General features: G+C 47.1%; 1 protein-coding gene across 1 annotated transcript in view; it reads right to left on the bottom strand.

The window, feature by feature from the left end:
• Positions 1 to 17,510, bottom strand: part of LOC308329875 (NBAS subunit of NRZ tethering complex-like) — a gene marked incomplete at its 5' end in the record, with an annotated part of 35,002 nt that extends 17,492 nt beyond the window's left edge. Inside the window, 8 exons of the mRNA XM_080784376.1 lie at positions 4,011 to 4,279; positions 9,374 to 9,484; positions 11,005 to 11,228; positions 12,367 to 12,504; positions 13,033 to 13,109; positions 13,244 to 13,367; positions 13,852 to 13,960; positions 17,380 to 17,510. Of these exons, the coding sequence (XP_080640502.1) occupies positions 4,011 to 4,279; positions 9,374 to 9,484; positions 11,005 to 11,228; positions 12,367 to 12,504; positions 13,033 to 13,109; positions 13,244 to 13,367; positions 13,852 to 13,960; positions 17,380 to 17,510 (1,183 nt within the window). The remainder of the gene's footprint in view (positions 1 to 4,010; positions 4,280 to 9,373; positions 9,485 to 11,004; positions 11,229 to 12,366; positions 12,505 to 13,032; positions 13,110 to 13,243; positions 13,368 to 13,851; positions 13,961 to 17,379) is intronic.
• Between the last annotated feature and the right edge of the window lie 252 nt (positions 17,511 to 17,762).

The raw sequence follows: 17,762 nt of genomic DNA, 5'->3' as shown, positions 1-17,762 counted from the left end.
ACACACACACACACACACACACACACACACACACACACACACACACACACAGTTGTAGGAGGGGAGGTGTGCAACAGCGTGTGCTGCTGTGCTATCCAGACCTGCGTAGCCGGACCCGCGGACCGGCTGTTATGATGCAAAGAGTTGAACCCAATATGCAGAGTAACCACAGACAAGTATAGCCGTTTAAGGATTTAATCAAAAATAGGAAGCAAAAATCTTACACTGAAGTGTTGAACACAGGAAAATCAGGAATACATCTTACTTCAGTAGAACACAGGAATCAGGAATGGCGGAATGACCAAAGTCAACAGAGGAGAGGACATGCATCGGCAACAACAAACTATGAACTGACACTGAAATGTTTGCCATGAGTCCAGTCTTATAGGGGGAAGGTTGATTGAGGAATTGTTCACAGGTGGAATGACGAGGGAGTTAGAAGCAGGTGAGTGAATGGGATGGAAATGAGGGAGTGGCCAGGGAGGAGACATGGTCTGTGGAGTGACAGATCATGACAGTACCCCCCCTCTCAAGGGACGGATCCCAGACGTCCCAAAACCTCAATGAGGAACGAGCAGGGTGGGTGGAGGGGGCCTGGAGGAGGGAAACTGAGGCAGGGCAAAGGGGATCTTCAGGTGGGCGGCCAGGACGACGGCCAGAGGCAAGTCTGGTGATCTCAGGGGGACGTCCAGGAGGATGGGCGGTGGCAGAACGAGCGCCATCGGGGGGACGGCCAGGACGCTGGGATGAGGCAGTGTCACCATCGGGAGGGCGGCCCGGAGGTCGAGACGTGGAGGCTGAGGAGGTGCAGTCAGGAGGGCGGCCTGGAGGCTGAGACGAGGCGGAGGACCGTGGAAGCGGAGCCGGGTATGCTGCAGGAGCTGGACGTGATGCTGCAGGCGGAGCAACAGGAGATGCTGCAGGCTCTGGGGCTGAAGCTGCAGACTCAGGAGGGAGGGCTGCAGACCCAGGAGACGACGCTGCAGACTCAGAAGCCGGGACCCAAGAGGCGAGCTGCAGCGGCGGGGCCTCGGAGGCGAGCTGCAGCGGCGGGGCCTCAGAGGCGAGCTGCAGCGGCGGGGCCTCAGAGGCGAGCTGCAGCGGCGGGGCCTCAGAAAACGCTCCAGACGACAGGAACGCAGAGGAAGCTGCAGGCGGAGGCGACGCCGGGAATGCTGCAGGCTGAGGCGACGCCGGAGATGCTGCAGGTGGGACTGCAGGCGGAGGCGGAGCTGCAGGCGGGACTGCAGGCGGAGGCGGAACTGCAGGCGGGACTGCAGGCGGAGGCGGAGCTGCAGGCGGGACTGCAGGCGGAGGCGGAGCTGCAGGCGGTACTGCAGGCGGAGGCGGAGCTGCAGGTGGGACTGCAGGCGGAGGCGGAGCTGCAGGCGGGACTGCAGGCGGAGGCGGAGCTGCAGGTGGAACTGCAGGTGGAGGAGGCAGAGCTGCAGGTGGAACTGCAGGTGGAGGAGGCAGAGCTGCAGGCGGAGGCGGAACTGCAGGCGGGACTGCAGGTGGAGGCGGAGCTGCAGGCGGGACTGCAGGCGGAGGCGGAGCTGCAGGCGGTACTGCAGGCGGAGGCGGAGCTGCAGGTGGGACTGCAGGCGGAGGCGGAGCTGCAGGCGGGACTGCAGGCGGAGGCGGAGCTGCAGGTGGAACTGCAGGTGGAGGAGGCAGAGCTGCAGGTGGAACTGCAGGTGGAGGTGGAGCTGCAGGTGGGACTGCAGGAGGAGAACAGGAGGAGGATGCTGCAGACTCTGGAGACGGGACCCCAGAGGACGCTGCACACCCAGGAGACGAGGATGTTGGGACCCCAGAGAACACTGCACACCCAGGGGATGAGGAGGGTGCTGCAGATTCTGGAGATGGAGAGCCGGCAGACAGCAGCTGACGGAAGCAGCCGAACAAAAAGCCCAGGGCCAGAGCTTCCATAACGTCAGGCTGACGCCGGTCACCACTGGAGTTCACTGCCAAGGGCTCTGGCAGGTCACCGGCTGAAAGGGCTGTTGAGGGTGCAGAGGGCGCAGGCAGGACACCTAGGGGGATGGCCGGCAAGGGCTCTGGCAGCTCAGCAGGAGGTACAGTCGGTGAGGGTGCAGAGGGCGCAGGCAGGTCACCAATGGAGGCCACCGGGGAGGGCTCGTGGATGCCGGGCAGCACAGCACTCAGTGGAGTGCTGGGCAGGCTGGGCGGCGGAGTGCTGGGCGGCAGAAAACTGGACGGCGGAGAGCTGGGCAGGTCTTTCACAAAGACAGGAGACAAAGTCACTGGGAGCGAGGAACAGGGGTCAGGTAGCTGAAAAACACCCCCGGGGTCCCGCTGCCGTAGTGCAGGCCCGTGACGGGGCTGCACCGCTGCAGGCGGGAGTGCATCAGGACGTGAAGGGGCTGCGGGCGGGACTGCAGCTGGACGTGACAGGCTGGGTGGCGGTGGTTCCTGGCAGTGTAGGCGGCCATGCCTTTTTCTAGCAGGCCCCCGGTTCCCCACACTGTCAGGACAGGTGGGCTTGGTGGCTGGGAGACCCCGGGATACACCCCCCCGCCTGTTGACACAACGGGGACCCCCCCGAGCCAGACGGGTGCCATACAAGGGATTTTGCACATGAAGTTGTTCTGCATAAACAGGAAATTCTTCATTGCCGGGAAAATAATCCATATAATCCATATACTGGGTCTTCTGCTCGCTGGGAAAATTTTCCATACACTGGGTCTCCTGCCGGATAGCATCAGGGCTAAGGGGATGCAGGCTCATCACTCCAACCCTAATAGAGTGATGAGCTGGCTGGGAAGCATGAGGTAGTGAGCTGGTCTCAAAGTTCTTCAGCCTCCCACAAACCACATCAAAATGGGGGACAAAATGGCTTGTCCATGGCCTCTCTTTGAACCACTGCTGGTGTATTGAAACCTCCTTCTGGAGTTCAGCATGCCGGTTAGGAGGAGAGGCCACAAGACAATCAACAAAAGTTTCAAAGCTCAGCACCTTCCTTGTCAAAAACAGTAACTCTGCTGGGTTCATTTTGATGGTCAGTTCATAATGTTATGATGCAAAGAGTTGAACCCAATATGCAGAGTAACCACAGACAAGTATAGCCGTTTAAGGATTTAATCAAAAATAGGAAGCAAAAATCTTACACTGAAGTGTTGAACACAGGAAAATCAGGAATACATCTTACTTCAGTAGAACACAGGAATCAGGAATGGCGGAATGACCAAAGTCAACAGAGGAGAGGACATGCATCGGCAACAACAAACTATGAACTGACACTGAAATGTTTGCCATGAGTCCAGTCTTATAGGGGGAAGGTTGATTGAGGAATTGTTCACAGGTGGAATGACGAGGGAGTTAGAAGCAGGTGAGTGAATGGGATGGAAATGAGGGAGTGGCCAGGGAGGAGACATGGTCTGTGGAGTGACAGATCATGACACCGGCTGCTGCTCTGTGGACAGCTATTGTACGGTACGCCACTGTTTATACACAGCAACGCAGTTTGGGCTGCATTCTGATTGGTCAGAGGTGTTGCAGTTCGCCTGCGAATGTCTGCAAAATTCGACACCAGAGCGAACACATAAAGAGCGAAAACTGTCACATTTTTGCACATTCGCCACTGATGTGGAAGCTTGCATTGACTTCAATTCGTTTAAAAAAAATGTGAATTATTCGCACGAATAAATCGCGTCACCAATTCGCCAGTGTGTAATGACCTTAAGAACGTAACAGTGGAACATCTTACCCATTCAGGACGGGAACCCCTTTTGGTGTTTTAGCTATTGAAAAATAGCAGATCTACAAGCTCATAGGGCGGCACTGAGCTTGCAGATCAGCTATTTTTGAAAAATCATGAAAATGCGGCGCAAATCTTTGAATATATATTCTTTCAGAGTGAGCACTCACTGACATAGAAACATATTGATTTTTTTTAGGATTTAGAATACATTTTATTTCAGAATCGACCTCAGGTCATAAATGGGTTAACGTTTGTTGAGACGGAGACAGACCGACAGATAGCTCACCGGTGGCGACAGCGCGGAGCTTCCTGAGCAGCTTGAGGTGCGACTGTGGCGTGATGCGCGCAGCGTCTTGGGGGCGTGGCTGGCCACCGCCGCAGGCCGCCGCTGCCTCCAGCAGCGTGTAGTAGTAGAGCAGACGCTCCAGGTCTCGGCCTGCCACGCTGGGCAGGACGTACTTGGTCATGTGGCGGCGGAAGGCCTCGGGGTCGGCCCGCAGCGCCTCCGGCAGGCCCAGCTGGTCACTTCGCTGCTGCAGCTCCTCGGTGGACAGCCTGAGGAGAGAGAGACACCATACATAGACATACATGAAGGCTATAGGTGGCTCTAGGCGGAGTCTCTGATGTATAGTTCACCCGGGCGGCCATCTTGCTACGGGGGCGACAGTACGGTATGTTCAATGGCAGCTCAAACAAAAACGGTCATAACTCCCTCCAATCTTGACGGATTTACAAACGGGTTGGTGTATTACAAACGTTGTCAACGTGGCTTTAAGTTCTCAGCGGGCCCAAAAATTATGGCCCCGGCCCGACCCTACCCTAACTGGGTCGGCCCGACCCTAAAGATTACCATAACTAGCCCTTAACCGTTGTGAGATATTTCCCGCGGGGGGTACTGCGCCCGGGCGCATTTTTAATTCACTAATAAATTCATTATTAATCATTAATGTGTCAAATCGAAAAATATGGTCAATGCCTGTGTGAAAAGTGGGAGTGATTGGTGCAGGCAATGATGAGATAAGGCGGTGTTTCTGACAGACAGACAGACATTGTTAGAATTATAGTATGATGTTAAGCCCGAAGCCCGCCAAAAGCCAGACAGAAAAAAATGAGAGAAAAAAAAGCAGCACTAAATTGCGGGCACAGCGGCGCCGTGTTTCAGTGTGAAAGTGAGAACGGAGATCAACGGATTTATCGAAATAAAGGATGTATGTAACTCACGTTAGAATAGGCTATTAATGTTCCATAACTTCCATTTCCAATCATTCTAATGGATTCCATACAGTGGTGGTGGTGACTGGTGAGTAAACAACAATAGCTGCTGCCGCTCCCTCCCTTAGTTTCCTCTGAAGTGAAGTTGCTTTACGTGTAGCGTTTAAGTTATATACTGTATCACCATGGATCGTTTGGTGACGTTGATTAATAATTAGGTTTTATTCATCGCAGCCAGCTGGGTTAGCGAGACTCAGTGCAACATGACGAAAACCTTCTGACGCTTCTTCAGCTGTGATAATCCGATTGATTTTATAAAATATTTAAGCATATGGCAACTTGGCAAGTTAACTGGTGGTAGTAGCTCATTGGTGCGCAAACCAGAGGGAAACCAGCGGTAGCAAGGCAAGCAAGCAAGTCTCACACCGTTCACTGTTCTCTCTACTGTACTGCCTGTGTGCAGTGCAGGACTGTGGGGCAGGCTGCATGCTGCTCTGGCCTCGTACACACATGCCGGACGGACATGATCTGTTCTGTCTGTGTTTCATGGCCGCCTCAGGCTCAATGCTTTGAGCCTGATGTGTGTACGAGGCCTCTGAGTCTGAAATGCCAGTGCGATGCGACCCCCGTCTCCAGTCCTCCTCCTGTCACAAGTGAATCGCCTAGCGCAGCCCTCTTCATAATAAATACATGTATACACAATCACATTACACAAATAACAGAATTGCTATTTTCATTATAATAACACTCTTTTAAAAAATGAAAGAAAAAAATAACAAAATCGCGGAAAAACACAGAGCCCGAGGCTCGGCCCGGGCTTGGGGCAGAGTTTGAGAACTTTAACGTGGCTATGATTCAGGACGCCTATCTGCTTAATTGTAGTTATATGAACGTCGTAGAAAAGCACATCTCTGGCGCTTATAACAAACCAAACCGTTTGAAAATCGGTTGGAAATTTGAGAAAGTTATGGTTATTTTAAAGTACATGCCCCATAGACACAATGTTATGGTTATTTAAAAGTACATGCCCCATAGACACAATGTTATGGTTATTTAAAAGTACATGCCCCATAGACACAATGTTATGGTTATTTAAAAGTACATGCCCCATAGACACAATGTTAGAAAAGTACATGCCCCATAGACACAATGTTATGCTGCCCGGAGGTAAGATGGCCGCCACGTAGCAACGTCGCTCTCCATTGGCCAGAGCGCGGGTGATGAGCCATCTAGCCTTCTTATATATATATCTATGAAAACATATCATATGCTGTCACTGTTTCCTCATTTATCGCCGATATCGCCTTTTCACGCCCGTTTTTCATATGGCGCTCGGCGCCAACATCGCCTTTTCACCGCTTTATCATATAAAGCGATTGCGGTTCACGGACTGTACTGAGAAAACGGCGAGGGGAAATCGTTATTTTAAATGGGACTCGATGGGATTCGCACGCACATTTTTCCCTGGTGCGAATCCGTTGAAGCAAAACCGGTTCATATCGATAACGTTAACGATGACATGAATTCCGACAAAGGCAGACAATGGTTGGATTTTAATTGACGGAATACTTCGTCAAAGGGCATTTATTCACCCCCCCCCGGTAGAACACAGCAGAGATCACTGATGTAGGGATGACCAAATGGAAAGATTGTATTAACCGGTTACCGCCAGGACTTGCCGGATAATTAACCTTTATCCGTTAAGAAAAAAAAATCGCTATTTTACCCATTAAAAATAGACAAATACAGTTTTTTTTCATAATACAATGTGCACTATTAACCATTAAACATAACAATATTACAACGAGGAAGAAGAAGAATTACACACATTGTTTTCCATAAGAAATATGGTGTTTATTTTAGAAGTGAAACGGGAGGATTAAATACAATCATCTTGCCGGTCACGCGGCCTGCTGTCAATCAGTGCACTATAGTGCGTAGGCTACAGTATACGCATATCGCGGACCGGTCAGGAAGGATTAGGAATAGCCTATATAGGCTAATATACAATAGGCCTACTAAATAAGCATTGGCCTACACAAAACAATAAATTAAATCGGCAAGTTCTGTGCTTTTCAACAAAAGTAGAAACACATGCATTGCACATTGAGCAGCGCAAGGCCACAGGCCCACAGCCACTTGAGGCCAATTACAGAACATCAACTCCCAGTCCCATGTAAACATGACACGCTAAAATAAATAAAACTAATAAAATAATTGAACAAGTTACAACGGTTGAAGGGTATATAGTAATTAACAGCAAAACATTGTCAAACGAAAAAATGTATTAATCAGTATGACTGTGAGAGGAAATTGGAATACTTGAGTGGATAATAAAATAAACAGGGCAGGCCTGCTCTGTGCCTATAGCGGCCTTTAGGCTTTGAGTTTGACGCTCTGGGGCCATAGGCCAATAGCCACTGCCAGCCGCAGTAGCACATTAACAAAATAAAATAAAGACCAGGCCTACCTTATTAGTAGCATCACAGTGTCCCAATTGTTTAACGGTTTTTATTTAAAAAAAAATCTACATATCCACATGCTCAGGGGTTAACCTTGTGCGCAGTCTATTGACTACAAGACCCGCTTCAGAGAACACCCTCTCGGATGGCACCGAGGTTCCAGGGATGCAAAGGTAACGCCTCGCTAATATGGCCAGCCTCGGAAAGCGGGCCTGGTTTGCTTTCCACCATTGAAGTGGGTTACTTTCCAATGTGGGGGGACAGTCTCTCATGTAGTTGTCCACTTCTGTCCTCTCCTAGGAGCTGACGCATGGCACTTTCCTTCTCCACTTCAGCAGCAGCAGCAGCCATCGGCTCGTCCTCACGATCCTCCTCCTCACGATCCTCCTCCTCTTCATCAGTTGCAGGGCCAATCTCTGCGACACCTTTAATTGATTGAATACTTTATTACATTTGAACAGTTTGCAAATAGTGCCTGTCACTGTGTACTGCAGTACGAACTACAAATTATAAAATGGTGGTGGTGCTAAAGGGATAACACAAAAAGTAATTAAAGTATACGAAAAAAATGTATATAGCCTATACAATAAATGTCAATAATATTCACCTTCATCATCGGCCTGTTGATTCGAATTCTCCAATTGTACGTTAGCGCAGATTTCTTTCAGCTTGGCTGTCGCAGCGTCTCTCTGCCTTGGTGTGAAGGAAGGCAGGTGTTTATGGCGAGGGTCAAAGGTGGTGGCGATCAGGGCTGGTTTTGAGACCAAGTCAGCCGTGTCAACTGACATGCGATCCCGCAGGGATTTTTTTTTACCTTGGCCTTGAACTCTGCCACTTTTGGGGTGTCATTTGTGGAGCTCGCTAGGTGTTTGTTCAGGAGGCTGAAGGTGATGGGGTAAATGTTTGAAATCGACACCTCTGATTCTGTTGACATAACATTGGTCACAGTTTTAACTTCTTTAAAACAGGTAGGACATCTTCAATCATTTGCCAGTGTTAGAGATGGCATGGGCCTGAATAACTATTATTCACAAAATAAGGCCTATAGCGACATGTACATACTATATACCGTATGAAACAGTAGACTCTCTGCTTTCATAAGAAAAATACTAATACTGTAATAATAATAAAAATCACACCCCTGTGAAGTGAGCAGTGCAATTGCACTGCTCACTTCACAGGGGTGTGATTTTTCTGGGTGGTATTTTTCTTATGAAAGCAGAGAGTCTACTGTTTCATACGGTATATAGTATGTACATGTCGCTAAAGGCCTTATTTTGTGAATAATAGTTCTTGTTTTTTTTCACAAGCAGCGTGCAGGCAAAAGCAGGTGTTAGAAAAAGGTCAATATCTCCAGAATGGAAGATGGTAGAATCATAATTTTTTTTTTTTAATTAGTGGACAAGTTGGGCTTTCTTTTGATTTATGCGGTGTGATTCTCGCTATAAGAGGCCCCTCGCTGTGGGCCCCCCAAAAAGTTCAAAAAGCCCATGTTAACCCCTCAGCACCAGTAAGCCATGGTCCGCTAGAACCTGTAGCAGTTAAAGTGTTAATAAACGGCTAACGGTTATCGGTTGGACACCCCTACACTGATGTCATACAGAAATACAAGTTGGCATCCCACTTCCTATGCCAGATATTCCAATGCCTTTCCCCAGGCTTTTCATTTTTGAGCTGAATGCGAACGAAAAATGTCTTCTACATCCTGACAGTTTTCTGAAAAAGCTATGTTCATGTCAGTGGTTCTTCGATGTTTCAAAAATAGCAGACCTACAGACCTACATAGATCTGCTATTTTTCAATAGCTAAAGCGTAACATAATGCTAACACCAAAAGGGGTTTCCGCCCAAAATGGGTTTAAAAAGCCTGGGTACCGAGGCTATCCCACCTCTAGTACGCACTGTGAACTCTGATGGTGTCGACAAGCTGAGCTGCTGATTTCAAACTATGCGTGCGTGCGTGCATGTGCGCGTACCCGCTGTCCGTGAACAGGAACTCCAGGTGTGTCATGTAGACCTCCCACAGAGGAATGTTGTAGCGTTGGGCGAGAGACAACGAGATCCTGTACACGCTGTCATCTAGGGTCCTGCACACACACACACACACACACACACACACACGTTAACCATTTATTTATGTCCACACAAAGGAGATGCATACAAGGACACAAATTGTAAAGGTGCAGTAGAGTTACACTTACAAAACCATGGCATGTGTTACAATGGGCATGTCACTCAGCATATATCTATGGGTATACTGTAAGTAGCAGCGTCTCCGCCATATATGCCGGCTGCCGATAATAGCAGAGACACCACAATACTCTGCCAGCCTGTTTGCCTCCTTTTTGGGCATCCCGAGTTGTTGGAACCCTCTAACAACCACTCCAGTCTGTGGGTATAATGCCCTAGGCTGCCGAATATACAAACACATAGTCTGCACCTACAGCCCAGCTCTGAGATGGTATTTAGAAGTGGTTGGTATTCAATGACACTTGGTCATAAAGGCTTCCTCTAGGCTAGTGTTAAAGGTGCAGGCCATCTCTAATACAGACACATCCCTGACTCTTCATCAACCACAACATCATCTGGTGTATTAGCTGTCAAAGATGTAAATTATGTCTGGGTTATCACAGAGTTGGAGCATGGATGGAATGACCCTGGAATCATGCTTGTACATTCTCACTGAAGATGTATGATGTTTTGATGTCCTTTGCTATGAGTTCCACTATTCTATCATGGCGTGCTATTGTATGTACATTCCTTTGTATGCATGACAGCCGTTCAAGATGTGCGACAGTGTTTCAGTGATCTGTTCTATGGTGTGGGGCAAGCAATGACGCACGCACGCACGCGCACACGCACATACACACACGCGCACGCACACTTTACAATTTAGGCATTTAGGAGACGCTCTTAATCCAGAGTGATTTACAGTAAGCAAGAACACCATATGGAAATGCATCTAATACATAAAACATAGTCATCAACAATCTACTAACCTACCATCTGTTCAACCCATTCCCAGCCAAGGAACGACAGGTTACGTTTTAAGCACTATAACCCTCTGTGATCATGTTTTAGGGTGGAAAAAAATCACGGCACTCCATCTTTAATAACTCACTCTGCCAGGCCCATGTATTAGTTGTAGTTGACTATAATAACATTAATAACTCTCTCTGCCAGGCCCATGTATTAGTTGTAGTTGACTATAATAACATTAATAACTCACTCTGCCAGGCCCATGTATTAGTTGTAGTTGACTATAATAACATTAATAACTCTCTCTGCCAGGCCCATGTATTAGTTGTAGTTGACTATAATAACATTAATAACTCACTCTGCCAGGCCCATGTATTAGTTGTAGTTGACTATAATAACATTAATAACTCACTCTGCCAGGCCCATGTATTAGTTGTAGTTGACTATAATAACATTAATAACTCACTCTGCCAGGCCCATGTATTAGTTGTAGTTGACTATAATAACATTAATAACTCACTCTGCCAGGCCCATGTATTAGTTGTAGTTGACTATAATAACATTAATAACTCACTCTGCCAGGCCCATGTATTAGTTGTAGTTGACTATAATAACATTAATAACTCACTCCGCCAGGCCCAGGATGGTTTCTTTCTTGTAGTCGCTGTCGGAGCTGAATCGCGCCACGTGGACACCGCGGCCCAGCCCTCTCAGCACCTGGGCCTGCGTGAGATCCGTCAGGCGCTCGTTGTACGCACGCAGCTGGCCAATCAGCTTCTCCAGCTCCTCCGGCCAGTCGCAGTGCGCCGACACGTGCTGCGTGACCAATCGGATCAGAGCCTTGGGGTCGGCCTGTAAGGGAGACAGCGGGAGAAAACAAGCGCTAATGCTATTTGCCCCCCGAAATCGTCTTGGATGTCGTTTCTTTGCCCCCCTCGATTCAAGAAAGGAAGAGAAGCAAGCGCTCGATTGAGCAGTCCAAAATAATAAAGTGACGGGTGCACGGTTCAGATAGATATTACAGTTCATAGAAAATAATACCAGCACTCACGATGTTATATCCAAAAGGATTCTTATTTATTTTTTAGTTTCTGCCCCAGCATAATCCCAGAATAATATGAGAGAGAGATGGTGCACTCGGGACACCCAGGTTCCCATTATTGTTCATATTTACGCTGAGGAATACCTGTTGTTTTGCTGCTGGGAGAAATGGAAAAAAAAAGAAGAATCATAACATTTGAGTGCTGGTATTCTTTTCTATGAACTGCCCCTCACTTCACACGGGTGTGTTTTTATATTTATTGATTGCGTTTCATAATGCTGTTCTGCACGCGTCTGTATCATTCCGGTTGCCGTGCGATGAAGTAAACAGGAAAAAAACAGCCCTTCCATTTAACTCGGATTCTTCTTCCAGGCTGCGTTTTTGATCAGAACAAGCTAGTTTTGACATCGGCTGTTGAAATGGTGAAATATGCCTTCCCGAAACGAAACGCAAAGCATCGAGCAATGTGGGACTAACCTCGCGTCACCAGGCTTTCCACCCCGGAGGAAAAATGTGGGACAGTTTTGTTGTGATTGTCAACAGCTCTGGTAAGAATGTCGGTGCTCTAAAATGCACTAATTCAATATTAGCCTATGCAAGTTTGCAACCCTCTTGAGAGGCGGTGTGCATGTCGCTCATAGAGAGCAGTCTCATGTCATGTTGAAGCATATAACATTGCAGAGAACACACTAACTATGGGTCCGGATCTATATCAGATCAGCCCGTTTTGGTCGGAACCAGTTCCAAACAGTCAAATCCTTCTCTGCGCCGCTTCGGACCGTATACAAAACTTTCGGGGGCCGGTTCTGGGCGGGTGCGGCCAATTAGAATGTTATTCGGATCCATAGCGGTTCGGTTCTGAAATCACCGGTCACGTTTCGGACCGGGTCCAATTGTATGGACGGACGCGCGCACACACACACACACACACACACACACGGCGCTGACCTGGTAGAGGGTGTGAGTGTCGTCATTGAAGCAGGGCAGCAGGTGTGTGTAGATGTGCAGACAATAATAGTATGCAGCCAACTGGAGGGAGATGGCAGAGTGACTCTGCTTCTCAAAACACCTGTTAGCATCCACCACCTGCAGAGAGAGAGAGAGAGAGAGAGAGAGAGAGAGAGAGAGTATGAGGGGAGGGGAACATGTTCGTACCACCCTCTGTTATCAAACAAGTAATGTTCCGTCGTTTGATTAATCTCCGTCCTGGGCGTCGGGCGTAATTATTTGATGGGGCGGAGACCTCCGCCTAGGGCGATACGAGTGTTAACTACACTTCAATGGTTACTGGACTATAGGGTTGGGGAATGGAAATGAGAATAATGCTCTTGATGACCCTGATGTCCTCCTCCCTGTAAGAAAGAAGGTCCAGAGAGTGGTAGTGTTTGTGGATTATGAGGAGGGTCTGGTCTCCTTTCATGATGTGGAGGCCAGAGTTCACCTCTACTCTTTCACTGGCTGCACCTTCACTGAGAAACTATATCCATACTTCAGTTCCAGTCTTCATTATGCCCGTTTGTTCTGGCACGGGAGGCTGTGGCCGCCCCAAGATAGACGGAATATATGTGTGTGTGTGTGTGTGTGTGTGTGTGTGTGTGTGTGTGTGTGTCCAACCTGTGGCAGGGCCAGTAAGTAGGCCAGTGCCAGCGTCATGTCCCTGGGAAACGCATCATTGGCCAACTGTAACAAAACTGAGAGAGACACAGAGAGAGAGAGAGAGGTAAATATGGAGCTATTTAAAGAGCGTTGAATACATTATAACAGTGTGTGTCTGCCTGTGTGTGTGTGTGTGTGTGCGTGTGCGTGCGTGAGTGCGTGCGAGTACCCTCGGTAGCAGGGAACGGTGCCTGTCCTTCAGTCTTGGTCTCGGCCAGCTTTCCAGTTCTCAGCAGAACCTCGGCGAAGTTCTCCTGAGGCACCGTGCTGAAGGACCCGTACACGTCCTGACTCTGAAATATATACATACACATACACGTCCTGACTCTGAAATGAAAATGGTCAATAAGATCCAGGCTCTATAAGCCTGATCGTTAAGGTGCTCGTTATCAATGAATCCATTCTGGGCGGGAACCCCTTTTGGTGTTTTAAGTATTATGTTATAGCCTATATTTAGCTATTGAAAAATAGCAGATCTACATTACAAGCTCGTAGCGCGGCACCGAGTGTCTCGATACGAGCTCTGCGATCGGCGATTTTATTTTTATCGTGAAAATGTGGCGCAAATCTTTGAATAATATATTCTTTCAGAGCAAATGTTTTTAACTCAAATCTTTGCTTCTGGGGGTGGTCCCTGGAACATCATATTTTCAGATGGGGGTCGGCGGCCAATTACATGTTAGGATGTAACTGTTAGGATTTAGAAGACATTTGTAGAATCGTCCTTAGGCTCTAAATGGGTTCAAAAGTAAAGTAACAAGCTCCGTCGCTACTCACCTGGTCGACATAGGGATCATCCACCAGGTCCTGGTAGAAAGGGCTGCAGCCCTGCCTCTCTAGGCTGGCGTTGGGCACCGCCCCTTCCGGGTTTCCATCAGAGTCGCCGCTGGTACCCTGAGGAGACGCGAAGAGCATGGGACGGGATATGCAGCCCATTCAGGACGGGAACCCCTTGTTGGTGTTTTATGCATTATGTTATACTTTAGCTTGGGTGGATGTATGTAGTATGCGCTGTCACGGCCAGAAAGAAAATCTGAATTAACGGGTGCAGTACTTAGTTTAGGCAGTTTTTGGTTTAGACTAGTCATTGTTGGTTAGACCAGTCATTAGTCCTACAACTACAACCTATCTCAAACCCTCACCCTAAACCTAACCTCCCATGGGGCAACACACCTAAACCTAACCTTAAAGATGGAGTGCCGTGATTTTTTTCCACCCTTAAACATGATCAGGTGTTATTGTTATATAAGGAGGTATATTTTTTTCAAAAAAAGTGTACAGTATTTGTTAAAATTATGGTTTTATGTGGACACACCCACCAGTTCATTAGGTATGCGTGAGTTTAACCTTATCACCACCCACCTAATCCAGTCCCTCCGCCTTTTAGACCACCAACTTGTCCTAGTCCCCCCTCCTTATAAAAGGACAGCCCATGGCTCCGCCCTTTTGTTTACAAAAAGACAAATTGGTGTCTGTAATGTAACAGAAACTCATGTTTTTGTGAATGTTAGAAGTGAACACTTCCCATATTTCTGATATCATATATCGGATAAGCACCATTATGCACTTATACTGCCACCATCCATGTATAGGCCTATAATCCACGCATCCATACCATATCAGATCTGTTTTTTCTCTTTTTTTTTTAATCATTTATGTATTTCCTACAATTATATTGACCCTATTGTTACAATCAGCTCAGCTCATCATCCAATTAAATCATAGTTTAACAGCAGAAAGAATTAGTTTGATAGATCATTTAGCATGAATAATTTGCCAATATATTGTAGGCTATTGATTTCCTCCAGCTAAGCACCCTGGCATTGGAACTGTCCTTTATTGATTTAAAGAAACAAGCAACCAAAATAAGTCACATAAATTGCCTTGAATATTTATGAAAACGTTTCAACAACACCAATCCTTTTAACAACATATTAATCTGAGGGTCCTTCACATGAACCAAGTCAAGTCAACCACATCTCCCCTGAAAGTTACTTATATGAAAACAAGCCCAAGTCGCTTAGTAATAGCCAGACATGGCAACATGACTTCCAGCGCGACACAACAGATACTTGACTTTACAGCATTGTATAAGTATTAGGACCTACATATTGACTACAACAGCCAACAAGAATGCACACTGTGACACTATACTCTGTATCAAAGCCCGACCACTGCGATTATAAAAGAAAAAACCTACTCCTTGAGAACAGCAAGAGCAACTATACAGCAGAGCAGTATAGGCTAGCCTATAAGGCTGGTTTGTTGTGGTTTCCTTGATTAATCCTGTGGACCCGACGTGAACATTTACTTGCTTCCAATCTAACGAAAAACAGCCTGCTCTGCTGTGAACTGGTAATGTGTGAAATTACCGTTAGAAAAGCTGCCACACAGTTAGGCACAGAGCAGCAAACTGGCTGCGCCATTCAGTTCACATGTGTGTATGTGGCAGGCAGCTCCGCTCACAGAGGTTGTCGTATTTAAAAAATATATATAGAGGGGGAGGTGCGTGTGTGCGTCACACTATCAGTGTTTATATCATTGGCCTGTCAAGGGTTCAGCCTAACCCTAAATAAAACCCTAAATACAAAGTTATTACACTATTGCACATAAACACGACTCCAGGGTGTCTAATGAAGTACTGTCACCTCATAGACACATGACAAACTGGAAAAATACAAAAATTGTGGCACTCCATCTTTAACCCATGTCTAACCAATGACTAGTCTAAACTAAGTATTCACCCCGAATGAACTTGATTTAAAGTACAAATATGTGGGTGCAGTACCAAAATGTACTTCAAGTACCACAAGTAGAAAGTACATTATGCAGATTGCAGAATGTCCCTGTTCACAAGTTTTCATTTGTATAATATACGTTGCAGCGCAATGGGAAGAAGGAAATTGCGGGATTTGACAGACTCCACTTCATGTTTCAGCTGTGTTTTTAAACCCAGTATTGTGTCCTTCACATGTATTAACGGATGGGTATTATTATTTGTTGTTTTTTGGGTCAAACCCCTCAATACCCCTTCAATGCATAGAAAACTGCATTTTGGCACAGTATACCTACAATGCAAACACAACAGGTCTTACAAAGCATTAGTCCAAATGTCTCTTGCAATGTGCAATGTCTTCTTCTGAAGATAACAGATATATGATAACTAATTTCACATCAAAGCAAATCAAATAACATTAAATAGCCTCACATTAAACAGCGTTGTACTGTTTTGGTTTACTTACAATAAATTACTGTTTTTGGATACATTAGTTAGCACCGTATATGTTTTGGGGGACCTTGACTGATTTATACTAGGCCTACAATCTTTTGGATTGCAGTGACCCCACATTGTTTCTTCGGGAACAATATTTGTAGTTACAATGAGGGCTACATGAGCCGAAGGGAGAGAAACACTTCGTCTCTCTCCAGTCCGTGCGTATGGCACGGTGGTGGATGAATAACAACGGATCAACGGAACTGACTGACATAAACACACCGTTACAATTCAGAGGCACTTCATTAAGAAAACTCAACTAATAACGCTTGCGTGTGTTGATCTGCCCGATGCTGACGTTAGTATACAGTATAATGGTTTAGAATTTAGATTGTTTTCCTCTTGGACATGCGTTTGTGGGCACAGTGGCAGGGGGTGGAAAGCCGATTTGAAAAGCTGATTTGTCCCATGGTGTGCACTGCGCAACTGTGCATGGGAGTAAAACATGCTGAAATCAAACTACACATGCACGCGCACACGCGCACACACACACACACACACACACACACACACACACACACACACACACAGCGGCCAATGAGGTTGCAATAATGAGGCATCTAGATTTTTGAGGCACGCCAGCCCCTCCTATGTCCACAAACTTTGTCCCATACAAAAAAAACATTACATTCCCATTGACAATGAATGGAGAATGTTACGTCAGTGTACATTTTACGTCATAGTTAAATTATGTCAAATTTTAGGTCATAGTGTAAACGCAAACATTGAAGACAAAGTAAAGGTGAGGACGGAAATTGTGACTGGCCCGGAATGAGAGATGATGTATGATGATAAGAGCGGCCCCTCACTGCCCCTCGGGTGTGATTGTATTGTATGCCACACGTGCACAATACCTGCTGAAGGGTGCTCAGTACCTGCTGAAGGGTGTGATTGTATTGTATCCCACACATGCTCAGTACCTGCTGAAGGGTGCTTAGTACCTGCTGAAGGGTGTGATTGTATTGTATCCCACACTTGCTCAGTACCTGCTGAAGGGTGTGACTGTATTGTATCCCACACGTGCTCAGTACCTGCTGAAGGTGACCTTGGCCAGCAGCTCTCGTCTCTTGTTGTTCTCCACTTCCTTTTTCCTCTCCAGCTCTTGGTCCGGTGACAGGAAGTCCTCGTAGGGAACGTCATCCAGGTCCACGTCCCCGGGCATGATGAACCTGGACCACGCGCACGCATGCACGCACATTTTACAGTATAGGCATATAGCAGACACTCCCTTGCAGTACTACTTGTCTAAATCATATGCATAGACATCCACTGAACAAGTGCACTTCAAAGTGTGCATGCAGGGCTGAAGTCATATGGTGTTGGAAGGAACGTGTATACCCTTGTACTGCCAGCCCCAATTTTTTTGTTTGGGTAACAAATTGGCTTATTTTTAATTCATCATTTTAACATTAAT

Source organism: Protomyctophum bolini (assembly GCF_963924005.1).
Source record: "Protomyctophum bolini genome assembly, chromosome: 15".
NCBI classification, from domain to species: domain Eukaryota; kingdom Metazoa; phylum Chordata; class Actinopteri; order Myctophiformes; family Myctophidae; genus Protomyctophum; species Protomyctophum bolini.
The sequence above is the reverse complement of the archived record's forward strand: the minus strand, read 5'-3'. Positions and strand labels throughout refer to the sequence as shown.